The 24,190-nt window shown below is 48.1% G+C and overlaps 1 protein-coding gene and 1 long non-coding RNA gene across 4 annotated transcripts; one reads left to right on the forward strand and one right to left on the reverse strand.

The window, feature by feature from the left end:
* Positions 1-1,243: 1,243 nt before the first annotated feature.
* spred2a (sprouty related EVH1 domain containing 2a) lies at positions 1,244-24,042 on the reverse strand. 3 transcript variants are annotated; one of them, XM_046376080.1, is made up of 8 exons: positions 23,907-24,042; positions 21,586-21,958; positions 20,143-20,714; positions 10,297-10,471; positions 9,189-9,357; positions 8,301-8,365; positions 5,364-5,519; positions 1,244-4,851 (listed from the first exon to the last, which is right to left on the reverse strand). In XM_046376080.1, the coding sequence occupies exons 3-8, from the start codon at positions 20,166-20,168 to the stop codon at positions 4,159-4,161; spliced, it is 1,284 nt and encodes a 427-aa protein (XP_046232036.1). In that variant the 5' UTR covers positions 20,169-20,714; positions 21,586-21,958; positions 23,907-24,042; the 3' UTR covers positions 1,244-4,158. The 3 variants fall into 3 exon arrangements, with proteins under 3 accessions (XP_046232036.1, XP_046232044.1, XP_046232055.1); XM_046376088.1 differs by lacking the exon at positions 23,907-24,042 and having other exon boundaries at positions 20,143-22,290; XM_046376099.1 differs by lacking the exons at positions 20,143-20,714; positions 21,586-21,958; positions 23,907-24,042 and adding an exon at positions 19,230-19,910.
* On the forward strand, positions 9,295-12,166 carry LOC124052160. The gene is made up of 3 exons (XR_006841946.1): positions 9,295-9,423; positions 9,540-9,620; positions 11,774-12,166. It is a non-coding gene; the product is annotated as an uncharacterized LOC124052160 (long non-coding RNA).
* Positions 24,043-24,190: the final 148 nt, after the last annotated feature.

Below are 24,190 nucleotides of genomic sequence, written 5' to 3' on the forward strand. Positions count from 1 at the left end.
CTTCTTGTTGATAAAACAACATCACCACAGTCTCAGTTTTCTAAGAAAAACAAGGCAAATCAGCAAACTGTTGAACTGTTCCTTTAAGAATGTGGTGTATTTGTACTTTTACTTCAGTAAAGAAGACTTTCCATTCAGTACCAGACACACGTTGTCATCTGTCAAACCTTTAAAAACACCACAAACAAGGCGTGTGTGTGTGTGTGTGTGCGTGTGTGTGCGTGTGCGTGTGTGTGTGTGCTGGGCCTCTCCAGCAGATCGGGGTGTGAGGAATCCGGCGGCTCGGGGTCGCTCGTCTGGGCCTGATTTACCGAGGCCCCAGCGAGTCTGCCTGCTTCGCTTTGTTTACTCGGATGAAATCTGAAACAAATGTGACTGCGATAGACCACCAACCCCCAACCCCACCAACACAGCAGCCCTCCCATCCCGTCCCGCTCTGGACCACAGCCTCGACTCTGTGTGTGTGTGTGTGTGAGTGTGTGTGTGAGTGTGTGTGCTTCTGCAGCTGACCTGATCTGAGGGACACTTTAAGATTCTGCTGCTTTGTGATCAATAACCAACAGTCTTTACATCAGATACCAGCTGACCTCAGTCTGATCACCTGCTCAGAGTAAACACCACAGTCACAGCAGGTTTGGACCTTTGGGAGGAGGTTTTCAGGTGTGGGGGACTCGACGTGAGCTGGACATCATGACGGAGTGGAAGAGACCAACGAAGACCACGATGAGGAAGGACGGAGGCCCAGCTGGGAGGTGGAGGGTCCACACTGTGTTCGCTCTGCACACCCAAACTCCGGTGGGTCCCAGTGCTGCCAAAATCCCCCCAAAACGTTTATTAAACTGCCTTCAGATCCCCAACTTGACAAACAAAACCTCTCATGTTTCCTATAATCTCGAAACTGTTAGATTTCCCCAAAATCACCAAACGTGGAGCATCACAGTTTGTCACGGCATCATAGTGCATCATGCAGCGTAACAAAACATCAAATCAGATGTGCGAGCCCCTGAACGTGTTGCAGTTTGGGACAGATCCTGTCAGATCCTGTCAGATCCCGTCAGATCCCGTCAGATCCCGTCAGATCCCGTCAGATCCCCTCCCCAAAGAGATCAGACGCCCCTGAAATTAATGTAATCCAGACGTAAAACTGCAGCGCTCTTACACCGTCAAGGTGGACAAAGAGGAATATAAAGGAAATCAGTGACTGACACACACACACACACACACACACACACACACACAGTTTCCAGATGATGTATTTGTATTATACATGTCTCGCCTCTTTTCTGTTACAAGAGATTTACATCCATCAGATTAGAAACAATAAAAAAATAGAACTGAAAATGTACATCATACACATGATACATATACATATATATATATTCTGTTTTTTACATAGGTAAAAATGTGAATTATATATAAAAAAGACAAACCAATGAATTCGACCTTTGTTTTTTGTTTTTACACAGTAATTACCTTCTGAAGTGTACAGACAGGACGGAGATGAAGAGGAGGCTTCAGGCACTTTCCTTTAAAAGCTGAAGTGAACGCAGGCCGAGGACGCCGAGGACGCCGCGTCCAACAGACAAACCGCTTTTGGTTCAACTTCCTTCGCCGCACACAGAAAAGGAAACGAGGGGATCTTCTCTACAACGCATGGCAGTTTGACCGACAGGAAACACAGCAGGAAGAGGAGCGAGAGGTGAGACGGACAGACGGACAGGCAGACAACGAGGCCTTCGCTTCTCGTCGCTGCTCCACTGAGCCCAAACGCTCGGCAAATTAAAGGTGCAACATGTAGGATTTCGCCGTTTCATACAAACTGTCTGTTTTACGTCGCTGCCAACCGTCCTTCACATCGAGCGACTTCACAGCCTTCAGGCAGCCGTCGGTTTGAACCTGAACAGGTGCAGAACAGAGACCTGAAACCTGCTGGTGTGAGCTGTGTGTGTGTTTAAAGAAACACACCTGTGGTTTCACATGTTTTCCACAGTTTACTGCTCATCACGTATGCTTCACTGTCACAGCTAACTGCTCTTCAGAAAACCTTCCAGGCAGCCACTTGTTTCTATTTATTTAACTGAGCACGCACAGCCATGCTAACATCAACATGCCGTTCACCAGAGTGTTAGCATGCTAAGCTGCTAATTAGCACCAAGCACAGCTGAGGCTCATGGGAACATCATCTGTTCAGACTTACAATGCGGACCTGATGATGGTGCGTTGGAGTTAAAGTTAAAAACAGATGACGAAAATATTTTAAATTGTAACAAATAAAACTGAATCGGTAATCCAATGCAAGTTTCAAGTCTCTTCAAGTTGATTTTCAGACCGACGGCTGCCTTCAGAGGAAGGAAATCAAACTTAAAACCTGATGGTAACGTCTGGAAAACGTTCAGCAGTTTTGAGACAAAGACTGCAGTCAGGTGAGGCGGCTGCAGGTAAATCACAGCAAATGGTCGAGCTGTCTGTTTAGTGTGAGACCAAAGATGTCTGACAGACAAGCAAACACTGAAAGCACTGAGAACAATGAAGACGATAAACGTTTGGCCTCACTGGATGAAGTTTGTCTTTCCGTGTCGAGATGAACGCCGAGGTTTCGTTTCCTGCGGGTCTGCACGCTGAGCTGCTGCAGCTTATTCGCTCATTTTTAGCTTTTGGAGAATCACGACGAGCTCCATCTGTTGCTAAAGACTCACGTGTCTGTGAAATGAGCACAAAGTCTTCATTTGAGAGACACCAGGGTCCTAACCAGGATTCCTGACTGTGGAAAGGTTGAATTTATTCACACAAGAAATGAAGCACGTCGGCCATCTTTACGTCCGTCAACCGCTTCAACCTTCTGCCATCTCTGGTGATGAGCTTCAGGTATTTGCTGAAAGAAGGAGCTTGTGATACAAGCGACTAAAATGATAATCTGGTTATTATTTGACTCCTTTCCTGTCTCAGGTTTTCTCAAACTTAATCTGCACTGCCAGACTTTGTGCTCATCTTGTCTTTCCCTTCCTTCTTGAGATATTCTTCAGTGAGTCAATCGGAGGCGGATACGATTCTAAAGAAGAAACAGGCCAATGCAGAACTTGTTTAACATGTTAAAAAATTGTTCTGACACTTTTAAAGGATTTTCTTGAGATCCAGTGTCCTGAACACACAGATCTGCAGCAGTGTTGTGTCTTAGCTTTACTGTTTGCTGTTCTTCTTCTTCTTCTCATTATCATGCAAACCTCCAAACCAAACCCCAGCTAAGATGGACCAGCAGGACCAGCACACAAGACAGCAGCAGATGATTCGGTGAGGAGGACTGAGCTGCTCAAAGCTCTGAGCTGCTGAGGGTCCTTCACTGTGTTCCTGGATTATTCAGGAAGTGGACTCTGCAATCCTACTGGTCAGCCAAACTGGTTTATCTGTTCGGTTTGCTGGGAGGTAAGCAGAGCAGCTTTCGGACTAGTTAAGTGAACGTGAGGGAACCGGAGCTGCCGGGACGCCGCGAAACATTCGTCTCAACAACAACGTGTATTGAGAATCCGAGTTAGCCGACAATAAATGAAAAATGTGAAATCCTTCTCATGTCTGTGGGCGAAGCGCAGAGCTGGACGTTTCTGCAAAGCCCGGCTGACTGATTCCCTCCACGCTTCCGGTCCTTATGCTAAGCTAGGCTAACAGCGACCTGACTTCAGCTCTGAACTAAACACACCAACATGAGATTATTATCCACCTTCTCAGAATCTGAACACCTGTTTTTGTTTCAATGTTCAACTATTCCTACACCACATTTGACTTTTTGTATGGTGAAAATGTTTTGCAGCTCAACATCCATACTGACTTCACACAACAGCCAAAAAACGAGGACATGTTCAAGTCCTAAAAACATGAGTGTAAAAATAGAAAGTACCTGTATATATATTTATATGTTGTTTGTTCAGACTTTGTGAGATTTGGAAGCCATTGGGTCCCCAAAGTCACAAAAGACATAAAAACAAACAACGGGGAATTTTATTTTATTTTTCCAACTGCTGAGACAAAGTTCTTCTTCTTCTCCTCCTTCTGATAATCGGAGACGAGACAAACGACAACAACAAAAAAACAAAACCAACGTGAAAATCACAGCCGCGTCCGCCTCCTCCCACGAGTCCCTGTGAGGAGGGCGGAGCCTGCGGCGCCTCAGCCCACAGCTTTGTGTCTCCCGCCGCAGCAGTGGCAGGCTACGCCGCAGCGGTAGCACGCCCTGAGGGGGGCGTAGCAGCACATGCAGGGCGCCAACAGAGACAGACCCACCAGCGCCGTCCAGCGCAGACAGAAGCGCTCATCGCTGGTGTCGCAGGAGCACGGGTCCGAGTAATCCCCCTCCGGGTCCGACATGCAGTGATACAGCAGGCTGTCCGCGCACCACATGAAGCTCACCCGTCTGATGCACGTCTGAATGGGGTCGGGGGCTTCCTGGCAGCGGCCCCGCCCGTTTTCCTCATGGTTGAACATGTCCTGACAGTAAACGCAGCGCGAACGCTCGCCGTCCTCCTTCCGCCTCTTGCCTTTGGGCTGCAGGGCCCTCGGCTGCACTGTCACCACGGCTCTGTGGCCGCCGCCCAGCTCCAGGCACCCGGGTTTGCTGTCGCAGCCTCGCTGCACATCACAGCTCAGCGGGTACGGGTAGGTGTAGTCATGTTTGGGCGGCTCGCTCTTGGCGAAGTGCACGTAGGCGTCGAGGTTATCGGGCTGGGCGAGTTTGTCGCGTGTGGAGTTGGCGTGGCGGTAATCCTCGTAGCCAGTCAGCCAGGTTCGCTCGCGGGGGTTGATGCGTACGACCTCCTCCTCCTCCACCTGGAAGCTAACGTGATGAGGGAACATGTGCACCGCCTGCAGAGGCGGAGGAGAAGGAAACAATTTAAAAAGTGGAGGTGAGCTGAAGTAGCGAAGAACACTTTGAGTTAACAGGGTGTTCAGGTGTTCAGGGAGGCCGCATGTTCGCAGAGGGATTCATTTTGTTTCTGTGACTCCTTCAGCTTCAGGCACATTTTGAAAAGTAAAAAATGGGCATTTGCTGAACAAACAAACAAACAAAACTTTCTTTTCTTTGTTTACAAAAAAGACCCAAATTGAACCAAACCAAACACATGAGGCATTATGGGTCATAGAGGCTAACCTGTTCAGAGACCAGTCTTTCAGTCCCTATTAGAGCGCCCTCTGCAGGTTCTGGTTAAAATTACTTCCATTAGTGTTAACTAAAAGCAACAACATGCTGTCCCTTTTGTCAGAGTTGTGTCAGAGTTGCTGGTCCTGATGTGGAAATTTTACCAACTCATTACTGCTTCCACAGGAAGTCCAGTTGAACTTCAGGCCCATTTTAAGTCCACTCCAACTCCACTCACCTGGTCCAAGAAGTAGTGCTCAGAGGGCCGGTGCTGCTCGTAGAAATGTCCCAGGATGCAATGGTGCCGCCGACCCTCGCAGAAGTTGGGCGGGGCCAGTGAATGCATCGCTGGCTCTCTTTTTTGGGACGAATTGGACGAGCTGTCAGTGGCCGTCTGGAAGGACATAGAAGAGGACAGTATTAGACCTCTACCTCACCTGAGAATCAACATAAAAAGGAAGTTGTGAATTACAACTTGAATCCCTCGGCTCACGTGGCGTGAATCAGGCGGTCTTGGTTCATCTCTGAAACCACCTGAGCTTCACTTCACTGTGTTGACCCCAAACCAGACTTCTGTGTGCAATTAGACAAGAACGAGGGGGGAAAAAGACCTCCAGAACCAAAGCAGCGTGGCAGAAACATGTCTGAAGTCTTGTGTTTTTATTGGGTCTGTGCTAAATGAATCCCAGCCCGGCCTCGTGGCCTGCGGGCCCGCGAGCGCTCGGCGCAATGTGTTGGATTGCGTCATCCTCAGGGTTGATGCAGCTTTCATGTGGATCATTCAGATCACACAAGAAGACTGAAGAACCTTCTGTAAGTGAACAAACTGCTTTCTCACATTTCTGGGACAGACTTTTGCTTTCCAGCTCTGGAGGAGACAGACGTCATTTTGCATTGCGTTGGGTGAATTGTTGTCAATCCGATTTTGACGGTTTTTCTCAGTGAGATTCTGAGTGGACTGATGCTGCTAAAGCTGGGCTAATCCCTGCTTTACATACATGCAGTTTACACGAGCTTGTTGGCATCTTTAAAGCCAAGAAAACCTGGTGAATGACCTTCCCACCTTAGGAAACATTCACAAACCTTTTATAAAAAATGTTGTTGAACCTGCACTGTTTACATCAGCCTGTGGTTTCTTCTTCTTCTCCTCTTTTATTGTGACGTGTGTGGGACTGGAGATGATTGACCAGCAGCTCCTGAAGCCAATAGTGGAATTACGTACTGATTGTGGAGGAGAAAGCAAGTAGAAAGCAGAAGTGACCATATTTGGAGGAGTGGGTGGAGCTGGGGAGGATGTCCTGATTGGTGGCAGTCTGTCAGTCACAAGGTAGCCCAGCCCTGCTGTACGGTCTGTTTGACTCTAAATGTGATCGTAATTTACAGAACAAACATCATGCTGTAGTAAAGAAGACTTGACCATAAACTCACCTGGGAAACCGTTTACTGAGGCCATAAATCAAATGAGAAGTCGGCTCGTTTTCTCATAAGCTTACATACAATCAGACTTCTGTTTGAAACCAGTGGCCCCCTGCAGGACACAGGAGAGACTGCAGGTTTAAGGCTTCTCTTTTAAGACCCACCCTGAAACATGACGGTATGTTGCTTTTAGCCCTGCTGAAGGCATCTCTGTGCTGACTGAGTGACATCAGTCAGTCCGCCTCTTCGGTTCAAGCTGAAATATCTCAGCAAATACTTGAGTGGATTGGATTTCAGTTTAGTGTGAGCATTTATCATCTCGGTGAGCCACAGTCTGGTAGCATCATCAGGTCAACATCTGAGCACCATGAAACTCAACAGGCAATTTTATTGCCATCAGGGCAGCAGGTGTTCAGGTACTCAACACAACTGTTTATCAGTTTGTCTGCTGCAGGAGTTTTAAGTGCTGCATCGTGACACAGAAGGTTTTATTTAACTTATTTAAATTTGTTGATTTACATCCTGGTTGTCCTCTGAGTCTTCCCAGCACCTAAGAGCTGAACTCTTCCAGGCTTCAGAGTTGCAGACAGGATGGATGGGAACGATCAGCAGCCCTGCTCTCCTCTGAACGAGTCCAGCTATGTAAACAGGTGGCTCGCTGACGGATTCCTGACAGGACAGACTCTCTCCTCCGGCACTGAACTTCCTGTGGAAATGATACGCCCCTTTTCTTTGAAGCCACTACACTGAAAAAGAGAGGATGACCCGGTTCCTTCACCAGACTGGAGATGGAGGTGTAGCAGAAGTAAGAGAATCTTTTAAGGTGCTGAGGTGGTTTGTGGTTTGTTGGACAGAGCAGGCAGACAGACAGGAAACAGGTGGTCTTATGTGGCTATCACCTGTATTTGAGGTGTATTTTTTTACCATCTTTTCATCTCGTGAATGAAATGAAAAGTGTGTTTTGCCCAAATGTTGACACATTCCTTCCTATACGGTTTCTTCTATTTGTTTGAACCACTCACGCATAAAGTAAGTGAAGGTGGCCAACGTGTCTCCACTTCCTCCCACTGTACACACATGAAGCCAAATAATCCTGGAAACAAGTGCGGCCATCTTTGAGAAAAATTTATTTGACGTGAAATTAAGTTTTTAGTTTGGCTCATGTCCGATCTGCTGACATGGAGGTTTGAGGGGTTTATGAGCTGTACTGCAGCCAGCCACCAGGGGGCGATGCAGATGTTTGTGGTTTATGTTTTCTCTCATGTCGCCGATCTTTGTATACTGTCAAGGGCATGAACATTGAAGAAAGTTTTTCTCCTGTCAGTCCAAACAATGAGGCCTGTGTGTGAGTGTGAGTGTGTGTGTGTGAGTGTGAGTGTGTGTGTGTGTGTGTGTGAGTGTGTGTGAGTGTGTGTGTGTGTGTGTGTGTGAGTGTGTGAGTGTGAGTGTGAGTGTGGCTTCTGTCTCAGTGACAAAACTAAACCCTAAACAGGACGGCGACGTGTGTCTGGTCATTAACACTACAGGATACCAAACCCCTCCTGTCCTTCACACTTCCTGTCTAATGCACACACACACACACACACACTTTTCCTATATCAACAAAGTGTTGCTGCAAACAAAAGCAGCACCTCCTGCCTGAACCCAAAATAGCAAAACAGCTCCTCCCTGCTCCTGTTTCCAAGCTTTGGTCCTCCTGATGATTCAGGGCAGGACAGTGAAATCTGATGCTGAGTGCACTAAAAGGAGTGTTTCTCACCGTGAAGACGTCGTCATCGCCGAGCTCCGCCTCATTCTGCAGCGTTGACGAGGACGTGGTCGACCCTGGAGAAGACACGGCATATTCAGTACGACGGGAACCCAAACGACTTCTGGACCTTTTTATTTTACCAGCTGCTTTCACTCCAGCCACAGATTTCACTTCAGTTCAGATCTCAGTGGTTCAGGCTGACAGCTAAAGTAAAGCTTGTGAGTTTGCTTTGCTGGGCTACAGTAGCTGTAATCCTGGTCCAGGCTTGGTCATTTACACGGTGTAGCTGGAGTGTCGCTGGCGAGCGATCAGTGGCTTTGGGCTGGGCCTTGCATTTGGCAGTGCCAGTCCGGTTCAGTTGCTCCAGGCCTTTAAGATTCGGCTCTGGACCAAGTTCACATCTCAGTTTAGGCCTGTGCAGATCTCTAAAGCTACTCCACTCTTTGCAACATCCAGGCTTTCTCGAAGGAAGTAAGCTTGTTTGCTCTCTTAACGAAGCATTCAGTTTGCTCTTTAGCCTAGCTTAGCACAAAGACTGGAAGCAGAAACTCCCATCAGAGGAGAAAAAAAATCCACCTTCCCTCCAACAACTAACTGACTTGTTAGCTAACGAGCTAACCCAAGCCAACGCTTCACGGACAACTCAATGACTAAATCCTCTGGACAGACTGTCCAGCCTCAGTTGATTTCTCTCGCCGTCGAGCCCACAGTGCGGGGGCCTGTTAGGGCGCAGCATTTCGCCACCAGAGGGTAATCACATATACTTCTGCACACGTGTGGACTGCAGCTTCCATGTGGACTCCGGAAAGTCAAATAAAATGAACTACTACAGAACCCTGGTGTCCGTGAACAGGTCCATCTGGGAGTACTGGCTCTAAGTGTGTGACTCGAGCGTACCTTCTGTCAGGTCCTCCAGGGCCTTCCTCACCCCACGGTCGAAGGCTCTGGCGTCTGCCGGACTCTGGAAGGTCAGGCCGCACTTTCTGTTGTCCACCTTCCAGTGGTGGAACGTCGGCGTGGCCTTCGTGTAGACCAGATCCTTCTTTAAGAAACACTCCAGGATCACCTGAAAGAGATCACAGCCGACAAGTTGGGCCAGACCACCTCAATAATCAAACTCAGAAGAGATCAGGTGAGGCGGCGCACGGCGGTTTGTATCCTCTGTGATTAGTTCAGGGCCTGATAATCAAAATATCCTGCAGTAACCTGACTGACTGTGTTTTTCTTCCTCCCCAAACTGACTGACAGCTGATTTCTGGGAAGGGAAGTGCAGAAGCCGTCGGCAGAGCAAAATGTTGGCTTCAAACGCTGGAGCCAACCACAGATACGGTAAATTTATGAAGTTTATATGTATCGCACTGACCTTTCTACCTGTCATATTACACTCAGACATGTAATCTGAGCGCATTTTAATTATCAGGGAATGAAGACAGCTGCCAAGTGAGAGAAACCAGGAGCTTTCAGTGACTGCTGGGACATTTTGCATCCTGATGTTTTAGGGGAAAAGTCGACTTTTTCTGAGCGCCAGACAGGTGGTTTTGTGCTTAAACCCGACCAGACGTTAAGCACAGCGTTGGAAAAGTAACGATCAGCCACAACCACCACCTGGAGGCCCCCCCTTCGCTTTGCGGATTTGACTTATTCTGGTGAATCTCACAGATTCTGGAGTCTGCAGGCTGTTGTTGTGGTCTTGGAGACGTTCCTGAGCTGCTCTTGAAATGTGACGGGCAACATCGTCCAGCTGCGGGGGGGGGGCAGCTGCTGACGGGAAGAGCCGTCGCCAGGAGGGGGGGTCAAAGAACATCCACGTGACTGCTAGAACCCAAAGGTTCCCCTGCAGAACACTGCGCAGTAAACAGATGCTAAATGTTCTTCGCTTCACCTGTCAGTGGCGTTCATGTTGTGGCTGACGTGTGCGCTTTTTGCAGACGTGTACGTGACCAATGTGGCGATTGTGTTGATGAGAGAACCGTGTGGTTGTCTTACTTCCCCTGAACGCACCCACCTGCTTGTCCGTGAGTCGCTCGCCGTGGATGAGGAAGGTGTTGCGTCCCAGCAGCTCGGTGGGCAGCAGCCTGCACACGCCCACCCTGCTCAGGCAGCCGTCCTGCGCCAACCAGCCGCCACTCGAGTCGTCTCTGGTCATCACCACCGCTTTGACGCGCACAATGTAGCTGTCACTGCAACACACCACACGGAGGAGCTACAATACTGCTGACCACTGCGTCATTTTTACTGTTTTGACACCAGTTCAAAACACAAACAAGTAAAAGGTACAACATTTCCCTCTGAGGTGTTGTGGAGTAGAAGTATAAAGTACTCCAAAAATAGTACTTCAGTACAGCACTTGTGTAAATGTACTTGAGTACTCCCCACCAGTGGAACTCGGACCTAAAAAATGAAAGTCAGGACTGAACCGACCAATCATGAGCGAGTTCATGTCAGCGTCCAATGGGAGGGCACAGCACTGATAACAACACCATCACCTGCAGCCTCAGGAGCGAGTCAACGTGTTCTCTGCTGAACACGTTGACTCGCTCACCTGTGATCACACACACACACACTCACAGAAAACCAAAACAGATGCTGACCGTCTTCTGCTCTCGGCTGTCTCTCTCTCTGTCTCTGTCTGTCTCCTTCTCTCTGTCTCTCTCTGTCTGTCTGTCTGTCTCTCTCTCTCTCTCTGTGTCTCTTTGTCTGTCTGTCTCTCTGTCTGTCTCCCCCTCTCTCTCTCTCTCTGTCTGTCTCTCTGTGTCTCTCTCTCTCTCTGTGTCTCTCTCTCTGTCTCTGTCTGTCTCCTTCTCTCTGTCTCTCACTCTCTCCCTCTCTTTCTCTCTCTGTCTGTCTCCCCCTCTCTCTCTGTCTCTCTCTCTCTGTCTGTCTGTCTCTCTGTCTCCCCCTCTCTCTCTCTCTCTGTCTGTCTCTCTCTGTCTGTCTGTCTCTCTCTGTCTCTCTCTCTGTCTGTCTGTCTCTCTGTCTGTCTGTCTCTCTCTCTCTCTCTGTCTATCTGTCTCTCTCTCTCTCTCTCCGTCTCTCCGTCTTGCCTTTTGCGCTCAGACATCTCGTACATCCTGTTTCCACGGTCACAGTGTCATCACGGCCGTGTCTGCTCTCGACAGGCTGTCGAGCTGTGCTGCTGCCCGCCACCGACGCCACATCCTCACGGGTCGGAGAGAGGCGGGAGACGCTGCCTGCCTCACACACACACACACACTCTCTGCTTCCCTCTTGCTGTGTGATTCAGCCTGCCTGTCAAACTGTGAGAGTGTGTGTGTGTCTAGCATGAGTCATCACTGCATTTGCCGGCAGCATGCAGTGACACACACACACACACACACACACACACACACACACACACGAGGGTCTACACACTGGAGTTTGGTTCCAAAATGAGAGATCCTCCATTTGCAAACGGTGACACCTCCACCTCACAAAATGACTGATGAGGCAAACTGAAACATTTCCTGTTTTTGTTCAAACAGGACAGCAGACCTGCAGTCCTCCAGCAGACCTCGACCAGGCGGAGATCCTCTCTGCAGCTACTGGCCATGAAAGCAAAGGACAACTGGGTGAGTCCTAAAGGTGCATTCAGACTCCATGTTAACCATGAGGCGTCAGGCAGTCTCGAAATGTCTGGATTAAACATACAGAGAGAGAAAGAAAGGATGTGTCCCTGGTTCCTGAGGGACCAACAGGACCCCAACAGGACCCCAACAGGACCCTAACAGGACTGCATCCTGTCTGACGTGTGAGTTACTAGAACAGAAGTTTGGTGTTTAATCTCTTCAGCAGATCACACACCACAACCGACTTTAATACGAACATCATAAAAGCTGCAATAAGGACACGTTCCAGTCAAACACACTCACACACACACACACACACACCCTCCAAAGGTCTTTCCTGGTTAAAAAATGTAGGTTGAATGTTAGTGGGAGGACTTATCGTGTGTGTGTGTGTGTGTGTGAGTACCAGGTGTCTCAGTGCGGTCAGGCTCATAAAGACAGGGTCAAAGGTTTATGTTGTACTACGCCCACCTCCACCCCGGCAGGTGTGCTGATGTCATCCAGCCGTCGCTCACACTTCATCAGGCTCAGACACAAAGCGTTCACTCACAGGCGTCCTCGTGTCATCGTGAAACAGACCGAGTGCGACTCGCGTGCCTTCGCCTCAGCTCAACGCTTTGACGAGCTGCTGAATCGAAGTGACCAGCATGAAACAGCAAATTTATTTGTTTTTATGAAAACTAAACGCTGTGCAGAGACGGTCTGACTGGGACGACCTGTTCGCTGAGGTCCATCAAACCCTTTTTACTCAGGCAGAAAGGACACAAAGGAGCAGTCGGCCTTCTGTCTCTGCAGGTTTACAGGAACTCCTCTGTCCATGAGACACACCTTTGTTCTTCCATCAGCGTCGTATCACAGGTGATTCCTCACGCTGACAGGGAAGTCCGAGCTGAGAGACACGATGACTGACGGTCTCACACAGCGTCAGAGCCCACCTGGGAATTCCTCTCACTTCTAAGCCTGTTTTTGTGACCTCTGGACCACCAACCACAACCCAACTAACACCACAATCAGAAGATCTGCTGTCACACAGAACAGCCTGAATTATTCTAGTACACCACATGACTCACCCAGACGTGCAGTGCCATCAGAATAAGGGAAAACCCCAAACAGAAACCCGTCAGCTTCAGAGTCTTAATGAGCTCGGCTCAGATGAGAAGCACCCAAGCTGCAGCTGTGTGTTTGAGCCTCGCGATGTGGGCTGAAACAGGATCGTTTCCATTCAGCTGCTCCGAGCTCAAACAAGCTGTGATAAGACCTGAACCACACAGGCCGACGCTCACATATGACCTGCGTCGACCCGTTCATATGGAGCTAATGAAGACTAACTAACAAAACATGTTTGACAAATGCCAAAATACAAAGTACACCACATCTTACATTTGCAAAAAATGATATCCTGCAAAGACAAAATAAAATATCATGTGACTTTTGGCACAATCTTTTCACTGTGCGTCTGGGCTCAGGATTTTCTCACAAATGTCCCGAGCACTTTGGCCTCCACAGCAGCAGGTGGCGCTTTTTCTGTAGACCAGAGACATTGAATTGGCAGCATAACTGCCAATCATTATTTGATTTGGCCAGTCAGAGGCCTACAGTGCTGTCAATCAAAAAACTATTTAACCCGTTTGCCGTCTGGATCAGAACCAGTCACTCACTTTTTAGTTCAGCAAAAGACCTCACAGGGGGAGCTACACAAACCAACCGTATGACTGTCATGTGACACTTTAGTAAGTTTTCATTTTCAGGTGGGGATGAAGGAAACTCATCCGCTTTGAAACATGGCCGAAATGAGTTATGAGTCTTTATGCTGTATTTATGTATCTCTTAAGTGTGCTGGCATTGCTGAGTGGCAAAACATCCAGCAACATGGCTGTATTTAGTAGACGGGAAACTGCCAAACCTCAAGACAACTCGTTATCTCCTTAGATTAAAGGAAGTTGGACTTGATGGTGAGCCTTCCAGCTTATCATGGAGCCGCTGGACCGTGGCCATGTGGCCATGTGGCCATGTGGAAGCTCAGATTTCTGATGAATCTTTGTACAGCCAATCACACAACAGCTTTTCCCCATTTTAAGTTTGGATTTATTGTTTTGGCAACATTCCAGTTGAAGCTAACAATGCAGCACCTGTCACCATGGCAACCTCCACCTGCTGTGACATCACGTGCACAGCCTCACCAAAACTCCATCAAAGACACTTTCCTTTGATGATGTCATCACAAGCTTTGAAGCTGAAAAGGAGAAGAAGAGAAAGCGTTTTCAGATCCCACAGATCGCGCTTTACATTCAGTACTGAGTGTCACCGCAGTGACCCACGTTATCGAGAAACCGATCAAAGACAAGGAAGAAAGATGGCGAAAGCAAAGACCGCAGACCTGGACTCTCGTGTGAAGTCCTACATTAAAAACTGGGAGATGGATGTCAGTAAAGAGCTCCAACTGACCAAGATGAACCTCATGTGTTGTTCGCCAGGTGCTAAAGCTCAACTGAAGACCAAATACGAGACCCTGGGTGCAGTCCTCGATCTGCTCCAGGGTAAAAAGGTAAAGGACACCTGCGGCAAAAGAGAGCTGAGGGAAGAGATCGCATCTCTCAAGCTGAAGCTGAAGGAAGCCAAAGACAAGGAGAAGCAGGCTCTTTACAGCCTTCGTGTCCAAGTTAAAATAAGTGCTGACCTAAAAGTCGAGCTTAAGCGCCATTACAAGAATGCAAAGGAAGCAGACAGGACAAAGCAGGAACTCCGTCAGCAGATGAAGGAGGCCCAGGAGGACTTTGCCTCCAGACTGAGTCTGGTGTCTGCCGTCAATGTGGACCTCAGGTCCAAGCTGAAGGAGGCCCAGAAACAGCTGCAACACCCGCCCAGCTGGAGCACAGAGGCGCCTCTGGACCTGGCAGAGGTTCAGTTGCAGCTGAAGAATTCCACCAAAGAGCTGGAGAAGCAAGCTGCCTTCATTCAGTCCAGAGAGCAGCGGGACGAGGACGCCGAGCCAGAGACGGACGAGAAGCTCCAGGCTCCGACAACGTGCCAGGATCTCCGTGTCAAGATGCACGGGGCTCTTGGCTTCAAAATGCCGGAGCGTAAATCAGACCTTCGTGGAAAAGATGTCCAGCCTGACGAGGAGGAAGAGGAGACGACGGTTTGCCTCAAGATCAGTCAGGTTAAGGAAATCATGGACGAAGCGATCGCTGAGGTTTGGAAGACTCATGAAGCTACGCTGGAGAAACAGAGAGAGAACATCGAAGAGCTTCAGGAGTCTCTGGAATTTGTCGAGGACGAGCTGGACATCCAAACTCTAAACTCCAGAGAAGTCCTAGAAAGGAAGGAGCAAGAGTGGGCGGACAAGTATGAGGAGCTTGAGACCAGGTTTAAGGAAATGTCAGATCGCGTCAGGAGGCCCAGGAGGAGGAACTGGTTTGTCAGGATGTTTACGGGCTGCTGTTCACGTGTAGAGGACACTGATCCTGACTTTGACTCCATCTGACCGTCCAGCTGTCCGTGGAGGGGAGGCTCTCAGTGTTTCTGAACACATCAAACCACAACACGGTGGCCCATTGGTCAGCACTGTGGCCTCACATGAGGGTCGGATTCCCGGCCTTCCTGTGCGGAGTTGGCATGTTCTCCCCGTGTGAGTGGAGGTTTTCTCCGGGTGCTCCGGTTAGCCTACCATCAAAACGTGTCACATTAATTCAGCCGTCAGTCGTTTCGATCTCGACTGTGATTAAATATGACAAATAAAGCTTAAATAAATCAAAAAGAATCTAAAATGAAGTCACATCTGACTATTTATTTTTCTGATCAGGGTTTTGATTGCAGCTTCTTGCTGAAGTCGTTTCTTAAAAACCATTTCCAGGTACTGAGCTGTACACTTTTGTGATACTTTTCTTGAAGTATTTCCATTTTAAACTTTATAGCTTAACAGTGAAGGTGGTCCTGGTCCCCTGACCTCCGACGGGGCCATGGGACCATGTGAGTCACTATACAGTCAAACAAAGAAATACTAACAATCTCCAGAGCTCCGTGTCGCAGGGAGCTTCAGCACATTTAAAGGTTTCTTTGCCCTCAGGGGCTTCACATCACACTGAAAAGCAGACACTCTGAGCTGGCTGCTTGCAGACATCACTGCATTTAATTAAGACATGTAAAACGATTGGTTGTGATTTCTGGGGTGAGACGTTTTTGAGTCTTTCAAATGTATTTTTTGGCCCTTTGAGCACCACCAGTGGAGTGGCATCCACTTCCATTATATTCAAGCAAGATGAATTCTTTATTTAACAAACAGTCACAACATTTGTGTGCTTACAACTTGTTTGTGGACGTCAGCTGATGGCATGGTAACTGAACAAACCTTCTAAACATTAATTTTTCTTGTTGTTGTTTTATGTTTACTTATTTATAATCCCTTTTTTGGGACCAGGAATTAACCTGAAAATGCAGGGAAGGTTCAAGAAGATCGAAGGTTTCCTTGGTTCCTGTGATGGAAACAGACAGTCGGACATCCCTGCCCTCAGACAACCCGGTCCTCAGAGGACTCAGTAATGAAGTGGCTGCCTAGAGCACTTTAACAGCACACACTTGAACAAACAGCACACACACACACACACACACACACACACACACAGAGTACATAACTGAACATAACGCTCCCACAGGAACACACGTGTTGTCAGTCACACACGCAGTCCGTCCGTGCTCATGAGATCACCATCCTCAGTGTAGAAAATGTTTCTCGGAGGTCTGGATCAGCGCAGAGCAGCAGCAGATGGTGTTTGGCTCGCTCTCTGCCAAACTTCTCAACCACTTCCCTCCCTCCCTTCCCATCACAAAGACAGTCGCTGTGCTTTCACCTCGCTGACCTTCAGCCGGCGGATGTTTTCAGGTTTTTTTTGTCACCGGATGTGTCAAACGTGAGCATCGGTGAAGTCGATCTGCAGCCGCGCGGCACAGCCGAGTCGACCTTAAAGGAAATCCATCCTCCATTAGTCGTGTCACGTTGCAGGTCGGACGCAGGCCATCGCCCCTCACTGTGATGGTGACACGAAACCCAACTTCAGCACCCAGGAGGAGCTCAGCGGTCAGATCGGGTACTGAACGGATCTGAGCGGGTCTGTGTGGGACACTAAAGTGATCACAGGAAGACCTGATCTGGGGGTGTGAGCTTCCAAAAATGTCCAGATACTTTGATGAAAATGAGGCTGAACGTGGCTGAGGAGCGTTTCAGTGGCTACAGTTCAACTTAGTCCCAACCTGCTTTAATTTGGAATATAATCTCTGATAAACTGTTGAAATGTTGTTCATGAGGAACAAACGCACCTAAAAGAAATCAAATCGAGAACTTTGCTATCCTGCAGACTGAGACTTTAAACAGGAGGGGCAGCTGTCAGTTTTTGTATGTTGAAGTCAAGTTATTTTTGTGTCAGTCGATGGTCCATAAAAACATACCATAGTAATAATGAGAGTACGAAAAACGGACCAATGGAAAGAATCTAGAAAGATTCTACCTTGGTACAGTTGGTGGCGCTACAGTGATGCGTATGTTTGGTTCCATTTCACCAATAAAATACAAAAGAAGAAAGTGGTGGGCCAAGTCAGTATCTAATTCAGCTAGCATCAGCGTGCTAGTTAGCAGCTTGAGCGAACGAATAGCTGGCTTGTCGTTTCCCACCGCCGGCCTCTCAGCTGCCAGCGTCAGCTCATCATTGGCCCGATCGGTGGCTGGCTTCGGTTAGAACCTCCTCTGACCTCCAGTAGTCATGTTTTTGTCCTTCACCCTGTGCCATAGCCCGTTTTTATTACTTTTGTTTGTATGATTATGGCTACACTTTTGTCCGAGAAAATGAAGAAAGTAGAGGACAGAATAGTGCCAACAAAAACAACTGGGAGCCCCAACATGAAGCCCGACATTAAACCCTCCTCGCGTCTCCACAGAACCAGAACCGCCTCAGCTGGAGTCACTGGGCACCAGCAGCTCAGATGGAGGTCAGCCCTGATATAAAATCAATGTTGTCCCGTGTGGGTGGGGCTGGAGTACCAGGGACACTGCTGCTGCCTGCTAACCTTTCCTCAATGTCATTTTCAACCCTCCTCCCCTCCCTGCGGTATTATCGACAGCTCTGTTGGCTGGTTCAGGGGCATCGGTTTGCCCGGTCGATACAGAACACCCCCATACAGACACCTCTGGAGAGGAGCAGGGCAGCGTTTCAGTCCCGCACAGCCCACTGAAAACCAAGAATCCTCCACCAGAAACAATAAAACAGACTGGCTGTTTGAAGTACTTTTACGTCCCAGAGTACTTAGAAACTTTTCTAAACTTTCTACCGATGCGGAAGCTGACTTTTGAATCAGTCGGTGTGACTTTGTTTGCATTCAGCCTGTCTATGAGAAAACCAGAGGGGGCTGAGAAAGACGGCAGCAACAGGTTCCCCCGTCAGAGCGTCGGCTCAGCCTGAGCGCTGCCTCAGAGGAACAATCCAGGGCGCAGCGAGCCGCCAAAAGGCAAAGCTGAGAACTGAGGCCGGGGCACAAGAACGGGACTTTGGGTCGTACAGAACGGCCTGCTCTCGGCCTCCCTCCGCAGCCCAGTGCATGCTGGGTAAACAGTTCCAGAGCTGAGCCTGTTATCTGGTTGAGTCATGTGTTTACCTGCAGGGGTGTGCACAGCGTGAGGCTTCATCGGGTTACCTGCTGCCTACGCTCTCCGCCCAGGACGAAGGACCTGATTTGCTGAGGAGCCTGTGGGTGCGTTCAAGGCGAGTAGTTTATTCAAACTCTGCACAAACGAAGTCTGTGAGAGCTGATGCAGATGACGAAGACAGGACAACATGTCCATCAGCACCTGCTGCTACGCCTGCACATCTCAGGCTACATTCAGCAACAGTAACACCACTGATAAGAGTAGTACAAGTGGTGAAAGTACTGCAGTATTGTCTCTTCTAGACTGCTGCACTACACTTTATTGTATAATACATTTGATATATGCTGTGTTATATTGCTGCAGGCCTACTATACCATATACTATGTTGTATTATAACACTTCACCTTGTACTCTATTGCATCTCATACTGTATTACACGATTTCATATTAATGTTATGCTGACGTGCTTCGTACTCGGTTGTATACTTCTACTGCATCGGCAACTTAAAGTTGCAATATGTAAGAATCAGCCACCTGCTGAATTCACCAAACAAAACTGCGTAACTGCTAACTGCTGCTAGCTGTAGCCGCCGTTAGCTTGCTAAATCAGCCAGCCGCGCAGCTGACGCAGAAGACAAATCAGGGTTTTTATTTTACATATATTGTTAAGTATTTACGTCCGTGGACGTGATAGCACTGTGTGAAATAAGCAGTCCTGTCATTTGTGTAAAAACTCACCGTAAAACACCTCTAAAGTCAGACATCCAACATGTGTCGGACGCATTTCTGATGAAGCGCTTGCCTCGTCGTCTTTGTGTTTGTTCAAAAGCAGTGCAGTGATTTGCCGTCTGTTGACCTGCCACGCTCACGCGTCTGACTACAGTGTACGTGTTTTTCTACGTTATATTTCACTCAACTTTTTTGTCCTCCTTTGTATCGTTTGGCTCTTGCATCACAAACGCCAAACAGAATCTGCTGAATGCGAACACCTATTTGGTGATAAACCTGATCCTGATGCCCAGACTTCCCGGATCGTGTTTTAGTCGTCTCAGACGTGCCTGCAGCCGTCGTTCGTGGCAGTTTGGTCGGAGTGGTGACAACCTGTAGACACCCTGATGATGACTCACTACGCACAGCGGCCTCGTCTTCAGGGTCAGGAGGCAGAAAAGCCTGAGGAGCGTCAACATGTTCCGTCCTCTGCTGCTGTCTCTGCTGTGCTTTCATGAATGAAGCGCGACATGCAAACAGAAGTACAGAAACGCTGCGATGCTGCATGTCCGTCCCTGCAGAACCTCCTCCTCCGTCTGCTCCGTCATGATGCAAACTGCTCCCCCATCTTCATCCCTCCCATATCACATCTGCAGGAGGAGGCTGCACACGTTTCTCCTTCCTGTGAAACCTCTCCGACCTCATCCAACCTCCCCATGAGGAAGAGGAGGATGAGGAGGCCCCCTGCACCCCCCCCCCCCCACCCCCATCATTTGAACCCATAACAACATGACAGCTCCAAACCGTTTCCATGTGATCAGTGCACAAAGCGCAGCGGCGGCGCGCCGGCGAGCAGACAGTCAGAATAATTACAGAATAATAATGACGATGAGGTGTGTGTGTGTGTGTGTGTGTGTGTGTGTGTGTGTGTACGTGCACTCACTCGTCTGGGCGCGTGTCCTCGCTCATCTTTTTCCGTTTCACCTCCGGTAATAACAAGCTGCCGCCGCGGCTGCACAGTGCGGTGCCTTCATGTTTCCTCGCCCTTCAGCGGCAGAAGCGGTGGCGGCGGCGCGGCGCCAGGAGCGGCGGCAGCTCCAGGAGCGGCGGCAGCTCCGGTTCCCTCCGCTCTCCGCTCGGTTCTCGAGTCCCGGCGTGCGTTATGTGTTCTTGGATCTCCGTCCGCCCACCTCCTCCTCTAGCACCACCTCCTCCTCTGCCTGCTTCTCTTCTTCTTTTTCGCTCACTGTTCGGTTACTGGAGCGCATCCGATGAGGCGCATCCGATCTCCTCCTCCACTCCTTCTCCTCCTACGCCTTTTCTTCCTCCTCTTCTTCTTTCTCCTCCTCTTCCTCCACCTCCTCCACCGCCTCCTCTACCTCCTCCCCCGCCGGCACGGGCTGGAAAGCGGTGACCGAAAATGGTGCGCTGGTATCGGTGAGGGTGGCCCCGGACGAGCCCCATCGCCTCCTTACTCCATGTTGGATTCAGTGAGCGCAGGCAGAGCGGAGCGGACTGAGGAGGAGGAGGAGGAGGAGGGCGGGTGACGTCAGACCCGAAGGACTGCAGAGTCACGTGCTATTACCATTTAATAATATTGGTAAAAAAATAAGACTAATATTGTAATTAGGCACCAATACTGTGTGTACTACTGGTAATAAATACCGTAATAATCACCATTAAGTATCATGTAAACCAGAACAAGAGTGAAGTAGCACCTGAACTAGCAACTGAAAATGCAGTAGTGCTGAGAGCCAATGTGGTAGCCTACTGGTAGTACTAACTGAAGTAGTATTAGGAAATGAAACGAGCTGTAGAAGTTCAGATAGCTGTGGTTGTGTGGCAGTAATACATGGAGTAGTGGTTGTAGCAGTCCATCAATACTAATCAATACTAATCCTCAATACTAATCATAATTAAAACAGAAGTAGTACAGTTGCAGTCACAGTAGAGGTTGTAGTGCCAGCTGTAAAAGCAGCTGTAGTATTAGTAATAGCAGTTGGAGTACTTGCTATGGTAGTTGTGGCACTAATATTACTGTAGTGGTAGTTTTAGTTGTGGTAGTAGTAGCAGTACTGTAGTGGTAGTGGTAGTAGTAATGGCTGTCACAGGAAGTGCAGTGGAAGTGGTGACATTAATAGTTCTAATAGTATAGTAATAGTAGTTATAGTAGTACTACTTTCAGTACCACTTTATCCTACTTTATACTTCCTGAGTGGCTGAAGTGATACTCTGTACTTGTAGTTTTCACAGTCCAACAGTCGTTTTAATTCAATGATGTACTTTATACTTCATGAGAACTTAGTTTTGACTAATAATACACTCACTGTATTGTTTGTCTGCACGTCAGTAAAAGATGCAGGACTTAAACTTGCAGTATATTTACCTCTGAATACTTCTTCCACAACTGGTAGTAGTCGGCTAATATACTGGTGGTAATGTTTCTAGTGATAGTACTTTAGTAGCTTAGAAGCAGTAGTCGTAGCACTAGCAGTATTTTAGCTCTCAGGGAAATACATATCAACTCATTTGTTCCTGTGGAGATCGAACCTGTGAGTTACTTTCAGTGATACTCTGATATACTTTGCAATACTTCATTCTGTTACTTCATTCTTCACTGCTGCCAAGTAAAGATCCACCCGTCAGTACGAGATGCCGCTGCTCTTCTTCTGTCACAGCCACATCAACTCCGCTGTGTTTCAGTGACACCTGGTGGCCAAGTCGCGACACTGCACCGCGACCTCACACCTGCTCTCCAGCTGTGTGTGGCGAACAGATGTTTTTATTCAGTTTGACTTTATTTTGGTAGTCCAGGGCAGACACTCAGCATCCTGTGTGGTGATTTGAATGTCTTGGTAATATGAAATGTAACTTGTGGATTCTTGCAAAAAAAAAATGTAAAAATCATGCAGTTGCATTTGAAATTATTCCTTAGACAAAAGAAATCATTTGATTTTATCCTGTTGGTTAAATGTTTGGCTGACATGCAGTAAATTTACTGGTGAAACTGATGGCTCATTCAGAGAATAAACAGTCATTTTAGTTTTCTGCTGGTAACCACTGAAACCAGTTTGTTTGTTACTGGTCTCGATAAGGATTTTAACGGCTTTCTGGATCTGAACTCTGCTTTTACTTCAATTCAGTTTATTTATATGGTGTCAATTCACAACAAAAATTATCTCATGACACTTTCCAATAGAGAGAGCCCAACATTCCTCCTTGGGCAAAGCACTTGGTGACAGTGGAGAGGAAAAACTGCCTTTTTAGAAGGCAGAAACCTCGGAGCAGACCCCGGCTCAAGATGGGCGGCCATCTGCCTGGACCGGTTGGGTTGAGAGAGAGAGAGAGAGAGAGAGAGAGAGAGCGAGAGAGAGAGAGAGGGAGAGAGAGAGGGAGACAGAGAGAGAGAGAGAGTGAGTGAGAGAGAGAGAGAGAGAGAGAGAGAGAGAGAGAGAGAGAGAGAGAGAGAGTGAGTGAGTATTAATATGACTTTGGGGAGTGGATTCATTTAAGCTGGCATATTCTTCTGGCTGAAGCCAGGTTTCGGTTAAGCAAAATAAATCTATATTATTGTCCAATATTAACTCATTCACTAGTACAGCTTTAGATGAGAGAGATCTAATATTTAACAGTCCACATTTAATTCTCCTGTTTGTTGTAGCTGTGGAGGTGTTGATGTTGATCTTTATTAGATTTTTATGTTTAACTCCTCTTTTTGAATTTGGTTCAATTAATTTAAGTGGTCGGGGGACAGACACAGTCTCTATGGGACATTGGGTGGGTAACTGTAATGGAAGCGCAGAGAGGCGTGTAGGACTGCAACTCTGCCTCCTGGTCTCAACTCTGGGTTGTCAGGGTTTTGGTTTAATAAGAAACTCAGTCAGATTTCTAGATATGAGAGCTGCTCCATCCAAAGTGGGATGAATGCCGTCTCTCCTAATGAGACCAGGTCTTCCCCAAAAGGTCTGCCAATTATCTACAAAGCCCACATTGTTTGCTGGACACCACCTCGACAGCCAGCGATTGAATGATGACATGCGGCTAAACATATCATCACTGGTCAGATCGGGTAGGGGTCCAGAGAAAACTACAGAGTCCGACATAGTTTTTGCGAATGTACAAACTGATTCCACATTAATTTTAGTGACCTCCGACTGGCGCAGTCGAGTGTCATTACCGCCGACATGTATTACTATTTTACTGTGATTACGCTTATCCTGAGCCAGCAGGCTCTGGGCCCAGGAACGCTTCTGACTGGTCGCTGGTGTCGCTAACTTCACGTTTCTGACTACAGTAGCTAAAGACTTTGTTTCCATGGTGCGGAGCCGTGCTTCTAATCCACGAAGCCTCGCCTCCAGCGCTACAAGTAAACTACATTTATTACATTTACCACTTTCACTAAAGGAGGCAGAGGAATAACTAAACATTTGACACACCAAACAGGAGAGAGCAGGAGAGCGAGAGGGAGACAGAGACGCCATCGCTAATGAACAGGCTAAGCTAGCTTAGCGGAATTTAGCAAATGCTAATCGGTTATAAGATTAGCGTCAAATTAATAAAGTGGGTGATAAAAGTGTATGACTAGAACAGACGATCAGGGTAACAGTGTGAAATTACTCTCTACAGCGAACAGCAGAACAACTTAAGTGATGTTAAGTTAAAGCTCAGAGCTGCTCGTAACAACAGGAAATGACGCAGGACGCTTACCGCAACAGGAAGTAGCAGTACTTTTTGCAGCTGGTTTGTAAGATTTTGGTACATTTAGCTTGACTTCGTGTTTACTGTTGTGTGCCTTTATTTTGAAGGTTCTTTGCTGGATCTCAGGGGTTACAACACGGCTGAAGAAACAGTCCAGACGCTGGATGTTTGTTCTGGTCAGCACTTTGAGATGAGTCGTAGTGACGGCTGCAGCCTGTAGGGGGCGCTAACAGAACATGGTTTCACATCCCGCTCAGAAACAGACGCACAGCTGGGAACAAAACGAGTTAACT

This window comes from Scatophagus argus, chromosome 2 (genome assembly GCF_020382885.2).
Source record: "Scatophagus argus isolate fScaArg1 chromosome 2, fScaArg1.pri, whole genome shotgun sequence".
Taxonomy (NCBI): domain Eukaryota; kingdom Metazoa; phylum Chordata; class Actinopteri; family Scatophagidae; genus Scatophagus; species Scatophagus argus.

Bases quoted from the DNA above. Each gene is read 5' to 3' on its own strand.
- spred2a (XM_046376080.1), bottom strand. From the start codon at position 20,168: ATGAGCGAGGACACGCGCCCAGACGA. The intron at 10,472-20,142 runs GTGAGTGCACGT...GGTGTGTTGCAG, and splicing joins GAGGACACGCGCCCAGACGA to TGACAGCTACATTGTGCGCG. The intron at 9,358-10,296 runs GTGGGTGCGTTC...GATCTCTTTCAG, and splicing joins AGCGACTCACGGACAAGCAG to GTGATCCTGGAGTGTTTCTT.